Source organism: Nannospalax galili, unplaced genomic scaffold (genome assembly GCF_000622305.1).
Source record: "Nannospalax galili isolate Female #2095 unplaced genomic scaffold, S.galili_v1.0 scaffold104, whole genome shotgun sequence".
Classification (NCBI taxonomy): Eukaryota; Metazoa; Chordata; class Mammalia; order Rodentia; family Spalacidae; genus Nannospalax; species Nannospalax galili.
In genome coordinates, this window is record NW_008353596.1 from 2,265,432 (window position 1) to 2,281,874 (window position 16,443).

General features: G+C 48.5%; 1 protein-coding gene across 1 annotated transcript in view; it reads right to left on the bottom strand.

The window, feature by feature from the left end:
* The window catches only part of Stk10 (serine/threonine kinase 10), a 109,910-nt gene that overhangs the window by 78,827 nt on the left and 14,640 nt on the right, over window positions 1-16,443 (bottom strand). Inside the window, exon 2 of the mRNA XM_008850764.3 lies at window positions 3,772-3,936. Within this exon, the coding sequence (XP_008848986.1) occupies window positions 3,772-3,936 (165 nt within the window). The remainder of the gene's footprint in view (window positions 1-3,771; window positions 3,937-16,443) is intronic.

A 16,443-nucleotide genomic window follows, 5' to 3' on the forward strand; every position in this document is an offset into this window, starting at 1 on the left:
TACCCTGTCAATCAAGTTCCCAGGAAGAAACCACACCTACTTGGAACATTCTATAGACTGACTGGAACTTCAGTGATTGGGGGAGTTTGAATGTTGCAGGTCCAGAGCCAAAATATCTTGGGCTATCTTGGCCCTTTTAAGGAACCATTCATTGCACATCTTTGTGTGTGATGTAATATCCTGTGGCTACAAGACAAATTCTTTTGGAATGTATAAACAGACCCCTAGTTTCCACCATCCCAAAAGCTAAGAATATCATCAAACAGCATCTGAGGCCTACAGATTTCCCGCTTTACTATAACCTGCCTACTTGATGTTTTCATCCATGTATTTTTTAAGCGCCTTGATTTAGGGCTTTCTTTGTTGTTGCTATAAAAACTTCATGAAACTGTTAACACATTGGGTGGAATTTGGGGTAATCTGAATCTCTGTTCCCAGGCATGGTCACTCAAATGTTGTTCTAAAATAAACTCTCACTTTTCCCTTTTGAGGAAGAGCTATGAGTTTTATGTTGACAATCTGAACAAGGTCAGTCATCCATGTCTGCACTCCATGGAAAAGCTCCCTTCTGCTTGATACCCCCTTGGCCCCCTGGGGCTAGGGGCCACCTGCCTCCATCTCACAAGGTTTGGAAACCCAAATCCTCAATGGCGAAGGTCAGAGAGCATCCATGAGGTAATACATGAGGGTGTGGGGGCAGCTCCAGAAGGGAGGAGAGAGGAGAGAGAGAGAGAGAGAGAGAGAGAGAGAGAGAGAGAGAGAGAGAGAGAGAAAGAGAAAGAGACCAAGAAAGGCTACAGCAACAGCCTGGGATAGGAAAAGTATCAGCCCAAAGTAACAATATGGGGACAGAAACTTCTGGTATATCTATTTTAAAAACCACCTGATAGTCAAATTATGAATTGCTCTTTTTCTCTCTGGTTTTCTAGCCTGGCCACTTTGAAGCAGTGAGCTGGAAGGATTCTGCCTCTTTGTTTCTCATTGTCTCTTGGAAAATAAGACTATCAGCTGTCTCAGGGAACAGAGAAGGAAAGACAGTGTGGTAGGCTAGAATGGTGTCATCTTTGGACCTGGGAAAGGAAGGAACTTGGGATCCAGCCATAGCCAATGGCCAGAACAGAAATCCAATAATGGGGCCATAATCAGCAGTCCAACAAATGCATGGCTGGGGTGATGGTGGATGAATGGGTAGGAGGATGGATGGATAGATGGAGGGATGGAGGGATGGTGGATGGGTAGGTAGGAGGATGGATGGATGGATGGAATGATGGTAGATGGATAAGTAGGAAGATGGATGGAATGAAGATGGATGAATGGGTAGGAGGATGGATGGATGGAGTGAAGGTGGATGGATGGGTAGGAAGGTAGACAGATAGAGTGATGGTGGATGGGTAGGAGGATGGATGGAGTGAAGGTGGATGGATGGGTAGGGAGGTAGATAGATAGAGTGATGGTGGATGGGTAGGAGGATGGATGGAGTGATGGTGGATGGATGGGTAGAGGTAGATAGAGTGATGGTGGATGGGTAGGAAGATGGATGGAGTGAAGGTGGATGGATGGGTAGGGAGGTAGATAGATGGAGTGATGGTGGATGGGTAGGAGGATGGATGGAGTGAAGGTGGATGGATGGGTAGGGAGGTAGATAGATAGAGTGATGGTAGATGGGTAGGAGGATGGATGGAGTGAAGGTGGATGGATGGGTGGGGAGGTAGATAGATGGAGTGATGGTGGATGGGTAGGAGGATGGATGGAGTGAAGGTGGATGGATGGGTAGGGAGGTAGATAGATGGAGTGAAGGTGGATGGGTAGGAGGATGGATGGAGTGAAGGTGGATGGATGGGTAGGGAGGTAGATAGATGGAGTGAAGGTGGATGGATGGGTAGGAAAGTAGATGGATGAAGTAATGGTGGATGGTAGTTAGGCCAGTGGACCTTAGAAGTGGCTCTGTAAGGTCAGTATGAAAACAGAAACTGAAAAATCTGAAAAATTTTCTCAGAGATTCCCAGACAAGAATGGAAAACTCCAAACTGCCCCCACAGAACTGCCACAGCAGCAAACCCCTCACCACGGAGAACACAGTCAGATATGAAAACGAGGTGTGCCCCTCCTCACACAGAATGATGTTATCACTATACCCTAAATAAAGGGGCAAAGGCCCCGAAGCACACATGGCACACTTACTTATTTTAGAACTCTATATATGAAAGAGTCTAGAAAAATATGTCTTCAACGTCAGCAGTGGGTACTCTGGGAAAAAGAAAATCTCTTCTCCCTTTGCGCTATATGTTCTACAGACCTCACAAATAATACCAGCCTCGTTTTTGCCAACTCTCTGCTGGCAGCAGGAACCATTTCTCAAATGTACCAGGTTTTCCAATTTGGCATCAGTAGTTCCTGAAAATCAGATGTTCTGTCAATAAAAAGCCTGGAACTACTTCCCATAGGCAGGACAAATGACAAAGCATCACTGGTCAATAGCAAGCATCCACCAACGTTCTGAGTCATAACTAAACACAGAGAACTCTCCGCACACACTAACCTATCACAATAGTGTATACTGGGCCTAAAACATCTCTTCCTATTGAACAAACAATTCTGAACCCCCACTCCCAGCTGCAGTGACACAGCCTGGGTTCACAAAGCTCCAGTGACAGCTGAGATGCCAGGCACCTGAGGACCCTCGGCTGCTTCTCCAAGCATCTGTGTATGATCCTGACACCACCAGCTGCACTTGGAATTTACTTGAGATATTTCCTGCACTCACATCACTTTGTTTCATTGATGTCCAGAGTTTGGGGAACATATATATAATATTTGGGCTGGAGGTGTAGCTCAGTGGTAGAGCACTTACCCACCATGTACAAGGCCCTGGGTTCAATCTCCAGCACTGCAAAACACAAATACAACTCCACTAGAGAGACTTGGCTGAAAACACATCTGGTAAAGACATGCTTTCTAGGATAAGACATGCTTTCTGGGGCATCTGGGTTTTAGCAATTGAGAGACATCAACACCAGGTAGGCTGACAGGGGGTTGGGGGGAATGACTGCAGGGGCAGCCTCATCCTACAAAGCCAGTGGGGTCACAGCACCCCAGCAGGAGCCAAGGCAGATGCTCAGGTGGGAGGGGCTTGGAGTGTGCATCCCTCCCAGGATGGGGTGCTGCTGGAGAATGGAGAGCTAGGAACAGGGCCCCTTCCTCATTGCTGACAAGCAGAGGGAGGAAGGAGAGCTATGACTCCTGTCAATGATGACACTTTGGACATCACTCAGACGCCCTGTCAGCACCAGGCTTCTGGGTGCTCATCCAGAATTCATTCACTCCATTTGGGAGCCACTCCATGCAAAAGGCACTAAAGAGAGTCCTTTATCGGATGGATGGTCCAGGACCGGCAGTGTTCAGACTTGGAGGCTCTCAGACCTAGCACACGTGCAGGCTGTACCAGGGGCACCTCCCTAGGCCTCCCCAGGTGCCAGTGTGAATCTCAAACTCTTTGGGCACTGGGACAGTTTGGAGTGTTTTCAGATTTCTATAATGGGAGGTTCATTTTGAAGAACTGCCTCTATTCACAGGTGGCTAAGAACAGGTCCAGTCTTGTCTGGTTTGCAAGCCAATGGACAGGACTCAAGGCTGAATTTTGGAATCCTTTCCTCTCTGTGGCCTCCAGGGTGAGGGTGGGAAGGGGAGACCAGGAACTTGGGGTGCCCAACTTCACCTTCTCTGTGCTGTGGCCCTGGCCACATTGGAGCTGGCTGGCCAATATGCTCTTACCCACAGCTTCCCATCATAGTAGTAGGCTCCCAGGAGCTTCACGATGTATGGGTGGTCACAGGTGGCTAGGATCTCAATCTCCACGATGTAGTCCTCTAGCTCCTCCTCACTCTTGGTCTCAATGACTTTGGCTGCGGCCAAGGCACCGGTCTCCTTGTTCTTGGCCTGCAAAGTGGAGACATGGAAAGTTAAAAACAAGGCTGGGCAAGAAACAGCCCTGGAAAGCAACCAGGGAAGCTCAAGTGAAAACACAGGTTGATGTCCAGAGGGACTGAGATGCTGGACTGGGACAAACACCTCCCAACAACAGCCTGTGCACAAAAGGTGGCCATACAGGGGAACAGGTGCCAGAAGCAATATTCTACATTTAATAAAGGAAGGCAGAGCACATGCAACTGCTGAGTCATCTCTCCAGCCCCTAAAACTGTATTTTTGAGTCAATGAGACAGCTTAGTTGGTAGAAGCACTAGTCATACAAACCTGATGAACTGCGTTCAATCCCTGGAACCCATGTAAAAAAAAAACTGGATGCAGTGGTATGCATTTTGTAATCTCAGCACTACTACTGTGAGATGGGAGGATGAGACAAGAGAAACATCCCAAAGCTCATCGGCAGCCAGCTGGAGTACACAGTGCAGTGCAGCAGAAACAAGAGAGACTCTGCCTCAAAAACAAGGTAGAAGGAGAGCACCAACTCCCAAAAGCTGTCCTCTGACATCCACACATTCCCTGGTGCGCACACACCCACCTACACTCACTCATACATGCACATACACAATAATAATAACTAAATAACTGTTTTAAAACCCTATACTTAGCCAGGCATGGTGGTACACGCCTTTAATCAGATCTCTGTGAGTTCAAGGTCAGCTGGGGCTACTGGGAGACCCTGTCTCAAAAAGACCAAAAGAAAAGAAAAAATAAAAATAAAATAAATAAAATCCTATACTTTCAAGGACTGAGTGTGGTTGGTACATACATTTAGTCCCAGCACTAGGGAGGCAGAAGCAGGTGGATCTCTGTGAGATCCAGGCCAGCCTGGTCTATGTAGTGAGTTCAGGCCAGCTGGGGCTACAAGGGGACTCTGTCTCAAAATGACTGAGGAAGAGGAGGAGGAGGGGAAGGGGGAGAGGAGGGGGAGAAGCATGGGGGGGGAGGAGAAATGGGAAACAGGACGTGCAGGTGAGGGTATGGAGAAAGCAGATCAGGGCACTGATGGTGGGACAGACACAAAGCAACCAGCACAGACCGCACAGACCGCACTGATCCCAGAAGAAGGGACTCTAGCAGGTCTGTGCACACTGCACTATCTGCAGCCAAAGGTAAAACCCACCTAGGGACCACAAGAGAAACCAACAAGCAAAGTCTGGCACATACATGCAGTGGGGTTTTGCTGTGCCCTGGAACTGTGATCTGCCCTGGAAATGCTGGGCTAAGTGAAACCAGTCAAGCTCAAAAGACAAATACTATATGATTCTACCCATCTGAGGGACCAGAGTGATGGTCAGAGTCACAGAGACAGACACTCAAATAGAGGTTACCATGGGCTGTGGGAGGGAAAAGCAGGAGGGCCCTTTTAGCAGATACAGAATTTGTTGAGAACGATTTTTTTGGAGGGGGGTTCTTTTTGAGACAGGGTCTCCCTGTAGCCCCACCTGACCTAGAAGTCACTATGTAGACCAACCTAGCCTTGAGCTCACAGAGATCTGCCTGGACTAAAGGGGTGCGCCACCACGCCTGGGGTGAGGATGACTTTTTTAAAAACCTGGGAGTAGAGATGGCAGAAAAGATTCTACTATTTAACAATATGGAACTGTAGGTGTTTGAAAAACTATGATAAATATGATATTAAGTATATTTAAATTCTAAAAGGGGAACATGAGGAAAAAATCATGTGGGCAGTGCCACCACTCTACATCGTGAGCAGACATGAGACCCACAACTCCCTCAGTGTCCCCAGATCTGCTGGGGATGCTGCTGTGACTTTCATTCACTCCACCCACACGTGTTGTCTGGGAGCCCAGTGTTGACAGAGGATGCACTGTGTAACAATATGGCCACCAGCAGCTTCCTATCATCAAGCATGGGGGCAATGGGCATCTCAGGACTGTGAGCATCCAGTGACTCTATCCGCGACTTCCCCTGTGGATGATACTGTGGCTCACACCTGACTCTGGCCTTGGGTGACAACTCTGGACACCCCAGGACAGTCCTTCCTGTGCATCTTCAGCCTCTGAAAGACAATGTACATTCACTCACAGGACCAGAACACAGTAACCCACAGCTCAGATTCGCCCATCCCAACATGAATGAGCAAATCCAAGTTTAGAGACAGAACACGACTGGAATTTGTATCTGGGTCATCTACCTTCAAAGATTCTTTACCTTTCTATGCTGAACAATTCCCTACAATTGCCAGCACCAAGTAGCCTCTATGACCAGAGGACCCTTGCTATGCCTCAGCCAGTACAGAGTGGCCACACACAGACAGCTACATTCTCCCTGGCTTCAGGGATCAAGGTCTGGTTGGACAGGCGCCCCATCCCCTGCTGAGAGGGACCAGGTGTCTGCTTATGATGGGTGTGGCCCTAGGAGGTACCAACCTAAGAAGGTACCTTCCTGAAGGGAGTAGAGTCAAGGATGCAAAGAGGCATTTTTTTAAAAATATTTTATTTATAGCCAGGTGTGGTGGTGCCTTTAATCCCAGCACCTGGGAGGCAGAGGCAGGCAGATCTCTGTGAGTTCAAAGCCAGCTTGGTCTACACAGCAAGTTCCAGGCCAGCTGGGGCTACAGGGAGACCCTGGCTCAAAAAGACCCAAAAATTTTTTATTTATTTTATCTTATTTTATGTATATGAGTGTATTGCCTGCAGAAGTCAGATGAGGGCATCAGATCCCCTGGAACTGGAGTTATGTATGGTTGTGAGACGCCACGTGAACTGAATCCAGGTCCTCTGCAAGAGCAGATAGTGCTCTTAACCGCTGAGCCTTCTCTCCAATCCCCAAAAGAGACAATTTTATGTTCTCTTCCTTTTTGCATGTTTACTCTCAGCTCAGGAACGTGTCATGTTAAGTGTCATGTTAACATTAACAAAGCTGCAAGGCCCCCAGACCCCCTGCAGTGATTACAACTACTGCACATTGATCAGGCGCGGTCTGCCCAGCCCTGGACTTGCTTCCTAGCTGTGTTAACTCAATTATCATCTCAGCCATTTTCTAGTGTGTTGCTCTTATCAGCCCATATGCAGATGAGGAAACTGAGGCAGAGCCCCAGCCAAGAGTGTCTGGAGTACTGGCAGCATGCTCAAGGGCCTGCATGCTTCTGGTGACCAGTCTTCCTCCATCAAAGTCCTCTCCAGGCCAAAGGCCAGGAGACCATCAATACCCAGCCCAGGAGCCCAAGTTAGGTCGTGTGTGTGTGTGTGTGTGTGTGTGTGTGTGTCCCCTGTTTGTTTTGTTGAGATAGAATCTTCCCATAATCCCATATGTGGAGCAGGCTGACCTAATTCTTCACAGAGATCTGCCTGCCTCTGCCTTTTGAGTGCTGAGATTCAAGGCATAGTGTCATCACTCGGGCCTTCTAAACTCAATTTTAAAGGTTTGTTCAGAACACCTTAAAAAAATCCATTAATTAAAGCCGGACATGGTGGCACATGCCTGTAGTTCCAGCACTAGGGGAGGCAGGCAGATCTCTGTGAGTTCAAGGCCAGCCTGGTCTACATAGTGAGTTCCAGGCCAGCTAGGGCTACAGGGAGACCCTGCTTCAAAAACACACACACACACACACAAAAAATCCATTAATTAGGGCTGGAGCGATGGCTCAGCGGTTACAAGCACTGGTTGTTCTTGCAGAAGACTCAGGTTTGAGTCCCAGCATCCACATGGCAAGTAACAATGGTCCGTAACTCTAGTTCCAGGGTATTTGACCCCCTCTTCTGACCTCTACAGACATTGCATGACATGGGTACACTTATGCACATTCAGGCTTAACACTCATACACATAAAATAAAAATACATAAAAATAATTTTTTTTAAAAATCCATTAATTAAACAACCAGGAGTCCCTCCTCTCTTCTCTAGCTTCCTCCTCCTTTTCCCTGGTCCTCTCATCTTCTCCTAGCCCAGAGAAGTTAGGCAGCTCCATGCCTTTGTAGAGACAGTGAGTAAGGGCTTAGAGGAGTGGCAGGGGTGGGTGCAGGTGACCATAACACCTCCTTGACGACATGGAGTCTGGCAGAAGCCACCCATCACCTGCCTTTCAGTGCTGAGAGTTCTGGACAAGGAGGTTGTGTGCCACCTTTTCCTGAGTTTTCAGAAAAGGAAAGTTTTACCCTAAATGTGGAAGAATGAGGGAGGACTATTTTCTAGGAGTGCACAAAACCTGCTTTGCCCTACGCCCTGAAAGGCAGCATTGACCAAAGGGCTGGGCCTCTAGCAAGGAGCCAACATCAACACCAACACTGCTCCCTGGATGCCCAGTGCCTTGCTCAGATTTCAGAGGCCAGAGCCTGCTGGGGAGGGGCTAAGAAAAACAGCGGGCCACCCAGTCACTGCCAAAATCAAATTCCTTAAGAGCCTGGTTGAGGCAACAATCCATTGGCTGAGGACTGCCACCTGGCCCTGGAAGGCAAATACCATTCTTAGTCAACAGAGGAGGAAACTGAAATTCAGAGAGCCATGTGATTTGTCTCAGGTCACACAGCAATTAGTGGGGTGAAGGCCAGACCTGACACAAGCCTGACTGCTCAGAGCACCAAGTCACTTCCTGAAGGCTCAATCTCCTAGAGCTAAAAATGAAGCACAGCAGCACCCCCTGCTCACAGGGAGGATGCTAGGCCTCCCACTGACATTAAGGCAAGTACTGACCACACACCTGCATCCCAGACAGCAGACTAAGACCCGGAGGGATGGAGCCCCTAAATGGGCATTGTGGTGGAGCTCTAACTGGGGTCCAGGTCTCTCCTAGGACACTGCACTGCCTGGGGACAGCTTGCCTCTTCTTCTTTTTTTATTTTTAAAAATATTTTATTTATTATTTTTATATGTATGCATGTATTGCCTGCATGTATGTAAGTGCACCCGTGTCGCACAATGCCCTCGGAGGACAGAAGTGGCTGTCAGATCCCCTGGAACTGGAGTTATGGATAGTTGTTAGCTGCCATGTGGGTGCTGGGATTCGAGCCTGGGTCTTCTGCAAAAACAGTCAGTGTTCTTAACTGCTGAGCCACCTCTCCAGCCCCCATCTTTTTTAAAAATTACATTTATTTATTTGTTTGCACTCTGTGTGTGTGTGTGTGTGTGTGTGTGTGTGTGTGTGTGTGTGTGTGTCTACAAGCACACATGCCACAGAGGGCAAGTCAGTTCTCTCCTTCCACCATGTGGGTCCTAGGACTCAAACTTGGGTTGCCAGCCTTGGTGGCAAGCACCTGTACCGACTGAGCCATCTTTCCAGCCTGAAGATTCTTCTTAGCCATTATTTACTAAGCCCAAATTGCCAGCAAGACACTTGCCTAGTGAACCACAGTTTTGTATAGGAGAATTGTGCTGTGGGTCAGCCCTCCCATAACTGGACTCCCTCTTCCTCCATCTCTCTCCAACAAGTCAGTACATCCTTGTTTGCAATGCCTTCACCATGTGGCTCATTTTGGCCAATCAGAACACTGCATCACCTCTGGACTGCATGACAGGGCGAGGACTAGTATGGGCTCAAGCCAATTAATGGAATACAATCTCACAACAATGCCTGGCACTGCTGAATTTGCGAAAGCCCCTTTTCTTTGAGCCTCCAACTTGGATCTACCCTATCGAAAAGGAACTTGAAAACAAAGTGCCACATCTTACAGGGATGGGAAGACCATTTGATTCTCTCATTTAATTTTTATTTTTTAATTTTCTTATTTTTGAGAATTTCATACTCGTACGGTCTCTGCATTATTGCCATCCCTCCCAGTACCCACCAACTCCTCCCATGACCCCCAACCCCTCTCAATTTCTTATCCTCTTCTTTATAGTCACACATACATACATCTATAAATATATATACACATATACCTGTATATATGTGTGTAAAGCACTGAACCCATTTAGTGGTGCTTGTGTGCACCTGTGTTTAGGGCTTCATACTTGGGATTAGATAACCTCTCAGGGAGCTCGTCCCTGATTCTCCCTCCCTCAGCATCCATTGACTGCCTATAGCTCTTCATCTTGAAGTTCAGTTAATTTTTATGATTCTTTCCATGTATTATGAGCCTACCCTGTTTTACATGTAAGAAAACTGATGGTCAGAGGTGGTGGCTGCAATACCAGCTACTTGGAAGGCTAAGGCAGGAGAACTGCTTGAGCACAGGAGTTCAAGGCCAGCCTGGCCAACACAGTGAGACTTGTTTCAAAAATAAAAATAGAAACTGGATGCTCAAAGAGGTGAAGTCATTAGCCCAAGGTCATACAGTGGGTAAAAAACAGGGCTAGGAACTGAACTTGGGCCCCTGAGAGTTCAAGTCCTTGAACTTAACGGCTTTCCAGAGGAGGCTATAAAGTCTGCACAGGTCCTGTCTGGGCCTCTGCATAGCTGGAGGGCGGGGCATGGTGCCCAAGTTCTCCTGCTGCAGAGTGATCCTGGAGAGAGAAGTGGAGCCTGAGCAGGCAGGAGTCCCATAAACACACAGCATCGAGGCTGTCCAAAGTCCATTCCCACCACCATGGAGGCAAAGCCCAGGGTGACAGGGTCCCCAGCTCTGCTGCCCACAGGCAGTCTCTTAACTGTGCAACCCACACCCTTGAGAGCAGACACACAGTGGTCACTTGTGTTTCCTGGCTCAGACACCTCCATGTGAACAATCCTCCCCGTTGTGCTAGCCTGGGGCCCAGCCTAGAAGAGGTGGGGCCACCCTCCAGCCCAGCCTGCAGCCCCGCCCTACCCCAGGGGCCCAGTAAACTGGTCCAGGGGCTGGGGATTTCCTGAAACCTGGTGGCATAAGAGCTGGCAGTTCCTAGACCCACCCGTTCTCTGGCTACCAGCTGACAACGTGGTTGCCTCCTCCCAGGAAGTGACTGATATCCTTGAACTCAGCCAGGACTTCTGCCACAGCTCTTAAACTCTAACTTGGCCGGTCCCATTCTCCAGATGCTCAAACTGCGAAAGAGACTGCAGAAGCCGGGCTTGGTAGTACACATCTTTAATCCCAGCACTCGGGAAGCAGAGGCAGGTGGATCTCTGAGAATTCAAGGCCAGCCTGGTCTACTTTGTGAGTTCCAAGTCAGCTGGGGCTACAGGGAAACCCTGTCTTAAAAGGAAAAAAAAAAGAGAGAGAGAGAGACTGGAGAGACCCAAGCCTGAGCAGTGACTGAAGGAGAATAAGGCTCCAGAGCCAAGAGCTGGAAGGGGCTGCAGCTGCCTAGAAATAAGCCCTGAGGGCATCCCTCTCCCACTGTGGGTGCAAAACTCAAATTGTCTTTGGGAACTGTCTCACTCTAGTCCAAGGATTCCTGAAGGCTGATCTCACCCTGGTTTGGGTGTATATGCAGCCCAGTCAGTCAGAGCTAAACCTTGTCACACAGGTTCCGGTTCAAGGTTGGGTGTGTGACCCAAGTCAGACCAACAGGGTTGGACCTGGATGGCTTCTGGTTTGGTTTCGATTTTTCAGTTTCCTAAAGTAACCAGGAAAGTGACTAAACTGGCAGAGTAGAAGCCTAGAGAGTTGTGTAATCTCAATCTCCCCCCCCCACACACACACACCTCCCGTGCTAGGGATTGAACCTAGGGCCTCATGCATGTTAGCCAAGTGCGCTACCACTGAGCTATACCCCTAGTCCTAAATTTTAACACGTCTAAGGTGGGGTTGTTCTGGCATGTGTATGTGTTTGCATATATGTGGGCACATGTGTTTGTACATGCATGTTGAGGCCTGAGGTTTCTCAATTGCTCAGAGCTCACAGTTTTGGCTAGTCTAGCTAGCCAGTTTGCCCCAGGGGATCCTTTGTCTCCATCTCCCATGGGTTGGAATTTACAGGCAGGCCACCACCCACACCTCCTGGGTGCTGGGGATCCAAGCTTCAGTCCTCATGCCTGAGCACCAAGTGCTTTATCCACGGAGCCATCTCCCCGGCCCTGAGTTTGTTGCTATTGTTTGGTGGTACTGAAGATGGAACCAGGGGCCTTGTGCATGCAAGAATTCTACTGCTGATCTACGGCTTCAGTGCCGTGTAAGCCATCTTGCCGCTCCTTCAGAGTCTTCCTGTCCTCCAGAGAGTGAGAATAAGACCGAAGCAGGGCCCGCAGAGGGAGGAGAACTCGACGACAGCACCGCAGCACCGCAGCATCTGAGCCAGCTGTCTCTGAAGGCGGCTACCCTTAGGCTTCTCTGTGATGTGAGACAATAAACTCTTTGGATTCCTATCATTTCCCACCAAAAAGGAAATGAGTCCCATCTGGGGGTGTTCCCACAGAGAGCAGACATGTACGGAAGTGTTTTGCCATGGACCACAGGTGTAACAAGGGCCATCTCCACTCTCACCCTGAACACAAAAGGGACATTCATGAGATACCCAGGAGAGCGGTCTGATAACCTGGACCTGGGGACTGATGTGGAAAATGTGCCTGAAACCACAGGCAAACTGAAACCATGGGGTTATCCTGCCAAAAGAATCCTCCAGAAAAGTAGAAGAGATCATTGTACATATATTAAATTATCAAAAACAAGCAATAATGACTAGATGGAAGTAACCACACAGTAAAATAGGAGTCCTCTTTACTGATGCAACTATAAACAGGTTCAGTTTATATTCTGTTTTAAAGGTAACAACTGGCAATAGGCTGCTTGTTTGTTTTTTGAGACAGGCTCAAAATATCTTTTTTAAGCCCCTTCATTTCTGGGAATTTAAGGCCAAGAAATAATTCAAGAAAGATAACAAAAGAAAAGTGCTAGGATCCTATTTACAGTAGCCCATAAAAATGGATATAGGGTAGGAATAACCCAAATGCTGAATGGCGACCAACAGTTAAACTACTTTTAATATGGTAAATAAGAAAACAAAGTTATACCCTTGGGAAAAGTAGGAGCCTCCCGACAGAGATGAGCTGAGGACAGGTCTCTGAGGGTAAGCAGTTTCCATCCAATGCCAGAGACTTTTATGCACAGGGGTCCGTCCCTGAGAGGATGGAGCAGCCACCCCCTCCAAGGCCTTGCCTTATAGGCTGGCAGCACCGGGCAGTCTGAGCTGTGCTGTCCGGATGACAGCTGCCAGCCACCTGAGAAGATTAAATTAATAGGAATGAAATGAAGTGAAACTTCAGTTCCTCGGATGCAAGTGTTTCCTGACTGCACAGTGGCTGCCACGCTGAACACAGCAGATGTGAATTAGTCTTATCCCTGCAGAAAGTTCTAGTGGACACTACAAGCCGGCTCTAAATCCAGCCCTTTGTAATGGAAAATGTTCTCTCAGAGGTCAGGGAGCATCTTTAATGTTCCAAGCCCCATAACATGGATTCTTTTCCCAGAAAGAGAAAAAAGAATGGGGTACAGGGAGTATGATTTAGACAACCCCTCTCCAGGCACCCAGTGGCTACTGACAGGCTCCTAGGGCCTCAGGGCATGAGGAAAGGCTTCCAGCTAACCTGTGAGGAAAGCCTGTGGGTGGGTCACAGTCAAAGTCTGGAGCAGGCAGGCAAGCCTAAAAGGCGTCTATTTTCTCATCTCTGGATGCTGGACAACAGTGCTGGGTGTGTGCCAAACAGGGTTCAGGCCACTAGAACAGAAAGGGCCTTGGTCTGTGTCACACACAAGGACACAAGGCATGGTGATGAGAGCTGCCAAGCGCATCAGGGTTTTGATGAGGGGAGGGGACTTCTCTGGCTCTGAAGGGAACCTGGTCACAACAGAACAGGCTACATGCAGGGGAAGGACCAATATCTATTCAAGAAGGGTGGTCCAGGACAGCAAACCTGGAGGCCAGTATGTGGCAGAGGGGAGCTTAAATCTGAGGCTGGCAGGCCCAGAAGTCAGGAGCAGAGCCCAGTGTAGCCTAGGTCTGCCATCTGGGAGCCACAGCCTTGTGGCCACAGGATGACAAAGGCCTACCATAGCCTCCTGTCCTGAGGTGGGACACTAAGCACTAGCCTTGACTTCGCACAGGCCCATGATGCATGGGATGTAAATCACCTCTTTCTGTGGAAGAAAAAAGGACGGACCAGGTAGAGAAAGAGACCTGTCCAAGTCTTCAAGTCAGCTGTCAAGTCTCCAAGTCCGGTCCAGTACTCTGCCCAGGGTTTATGCTTTCATAGCCCACTCTCCCCAGAGTCTCCAGCCCAGCAGCACCATCTTCCTTCACCAGCCTCCTCCACCATCTCTTCCTCCTCTGTCTCCAAGCCCAAACACTGACAGCGAAGTCTCAATGGCTCCCTGCAATTGACCAGACACAATCCAAGCTCCCTAGTCAGCACTCTGGCCCTCAAGCTCTGTCCCTGCCCATGTGTGGATATCATCAACTGCCTCTTGTTTAGCCTGTGCCATGGCCAAGGCTCTCCAGCTCTACAGTGTCCTCCAAGCACATTCCTCACATGTGAAGGTTTCCCCACGTCTAACCAGTGCACAGAGTCTAACTCAGGCACAGTCATACCACATACCTGCCCCAGGAATCATTCTGACCACTTCCAAAGGCTTAGGTGCCTTGCTAGAGCTTCTACCACAGACTGCCTGCTGAGCACCTCAGATCTTCTGACCTGGCTGCCAGCTATGAAATGCCAAGCCCATGTCTGATTCCTCTCAGTCTATACCCCACAGAGCCTGAAACAGAACACCCACAGGAGTGAGTAGGAGAATGGGGAGAAGGACATGTGCAGATGGACATGAGGGATGGGTGGAGGAGCAGAGTGGGGCTGGATGCAAATGGGTGGAAGGATAGGAGGGTGGATGAGTAGGTAGAAAGGAGGGTGAGAGTATGCTTGTACCCCCTACAGAGAAATGAGATAGCCCACTTAGAGAAGACAGGAAAGTTATAAGTACACTTTCTCCTAAGCATATCTAGATTCCTGGTGCTCTAGCTGTTCTGTTCTAGTTTGGGAACATGGCACCTGTTTGCCTAGGAGGAGCCAAAGCCTTTAGCTGGGCCAGGGCATACACAGTTAACAAGTCCTGCCAAGTAGAGAGAAACCACTTCCCCATCAGTAAGTGCCAAGTTTTAGCTCAACGACAAATGAGCCAGCCAAGTTTCAGAACAAGTGACACTTAAGGACAGCCAAGACCACGAAGCACAAAAACAGAGGAGTGACAGAGGTCTCACAGACACACATTCAACACCCCCTTGGAGAGGTGTGGCGCGCCATCCCAGCTCTGCCAGGAAATGTTAAGCCTCTTGGGCTTTGGGGCCAAACCCAAACAGGACTGGCCTCGAAGATACCAGTCCATGGCCTTGGCTGAGGAGCTGGGCAACTTGTCCAACTTGTCCAGGCATTCAAGAACCTTTGGATCCCAGCTTCTTTTCAAAGTGGCAAGGAATGAGGACCCAAGATACCACTGATAAAGAAGGGGAAGGCACAGCCCCGGTCTTTGTCAGGCTCCCTCTTAACTGAAAGAAGATTTGCAGGGGAGAGTATTCTGTATTGTGATGGGAATGGGGAGTCTCAAGTCAAGCGCAAAGGAGAGACAGCAGAGGGAACTTTGTAATAATATCTCATTTAATCTGCACAACTTGGGGGGGGTCCTTTGATCCACTTGATTTCTAGTCTCAGACCTCTAAGGGTTACAGCCACCATGCTGTTTGTTTTTTTTTAATCAACATTACTTTCCATGCTGTTTTTTATTATTCTAAAAATAACACTCATGCATGAAAAACACTCTTAAAAATAGAACGGTGCAAAGAAGAAAATCAAAATCCCAGAGAATCCCAGAGATAAGGCCCTCTGCATCATCTTGTATGACTGTTTTCTAGGCCCCCTCCCAGGGGGAGGCCCCCTCCCATGGCTTGCTATCCCAGGACTGTTTAGCAATTGAGACTGACACTCTCAACCTGATGACTGCAGCAGACTCTGTGACCTCTGTCTCTCATTCTCCACCTTTCTACACTGAAGACACGAAGACCCCCACTGCCTGAAATCTCCTGTGAGCATCAATTGAGCTAACCTGGGAACAGTGCTTAGAACAGGCCCAGACAGAGCAAGAGCCCCACATAGAGATGTCTGTGATTAATAAAAAATGGATTCAGCTGTGCACACTAAGTAGTTGTTTTCTTTTTCTTTACATTTTTAGCTGGCACATAATAATTTTATGTATTCATGAAGTACAGTGAGACATCTCAATATATGCGCAATATGTGACAACCAGATCACAGCACTCCGCGTGTCTGTCACCTCCGCCTCAGCCACTTGTCATTGCTATGTGTTGGGAACATTCAAAAACTCTCTATGGCTATTTTGAAATGTACAGCCAGGCATGGTGTTGTAGGCCTATAATCCCAGCACTGGGGAAGCCAAGGCGGGAAAAGTGTGGTGAGTTCTGAAGTCAACATGGACTATACAGGTTGGTCTACATGCTGGGTTTTGTGATTCTAAAAATAAACTATTCGTGAAAGAGAGTCTTAAAAATAGAATGGACACACACACACACACACACACACACACACACACACACACGAGTTTTAAACAGAGGCTAACCAAGTAGCTCTACCTCCTTTGAGAC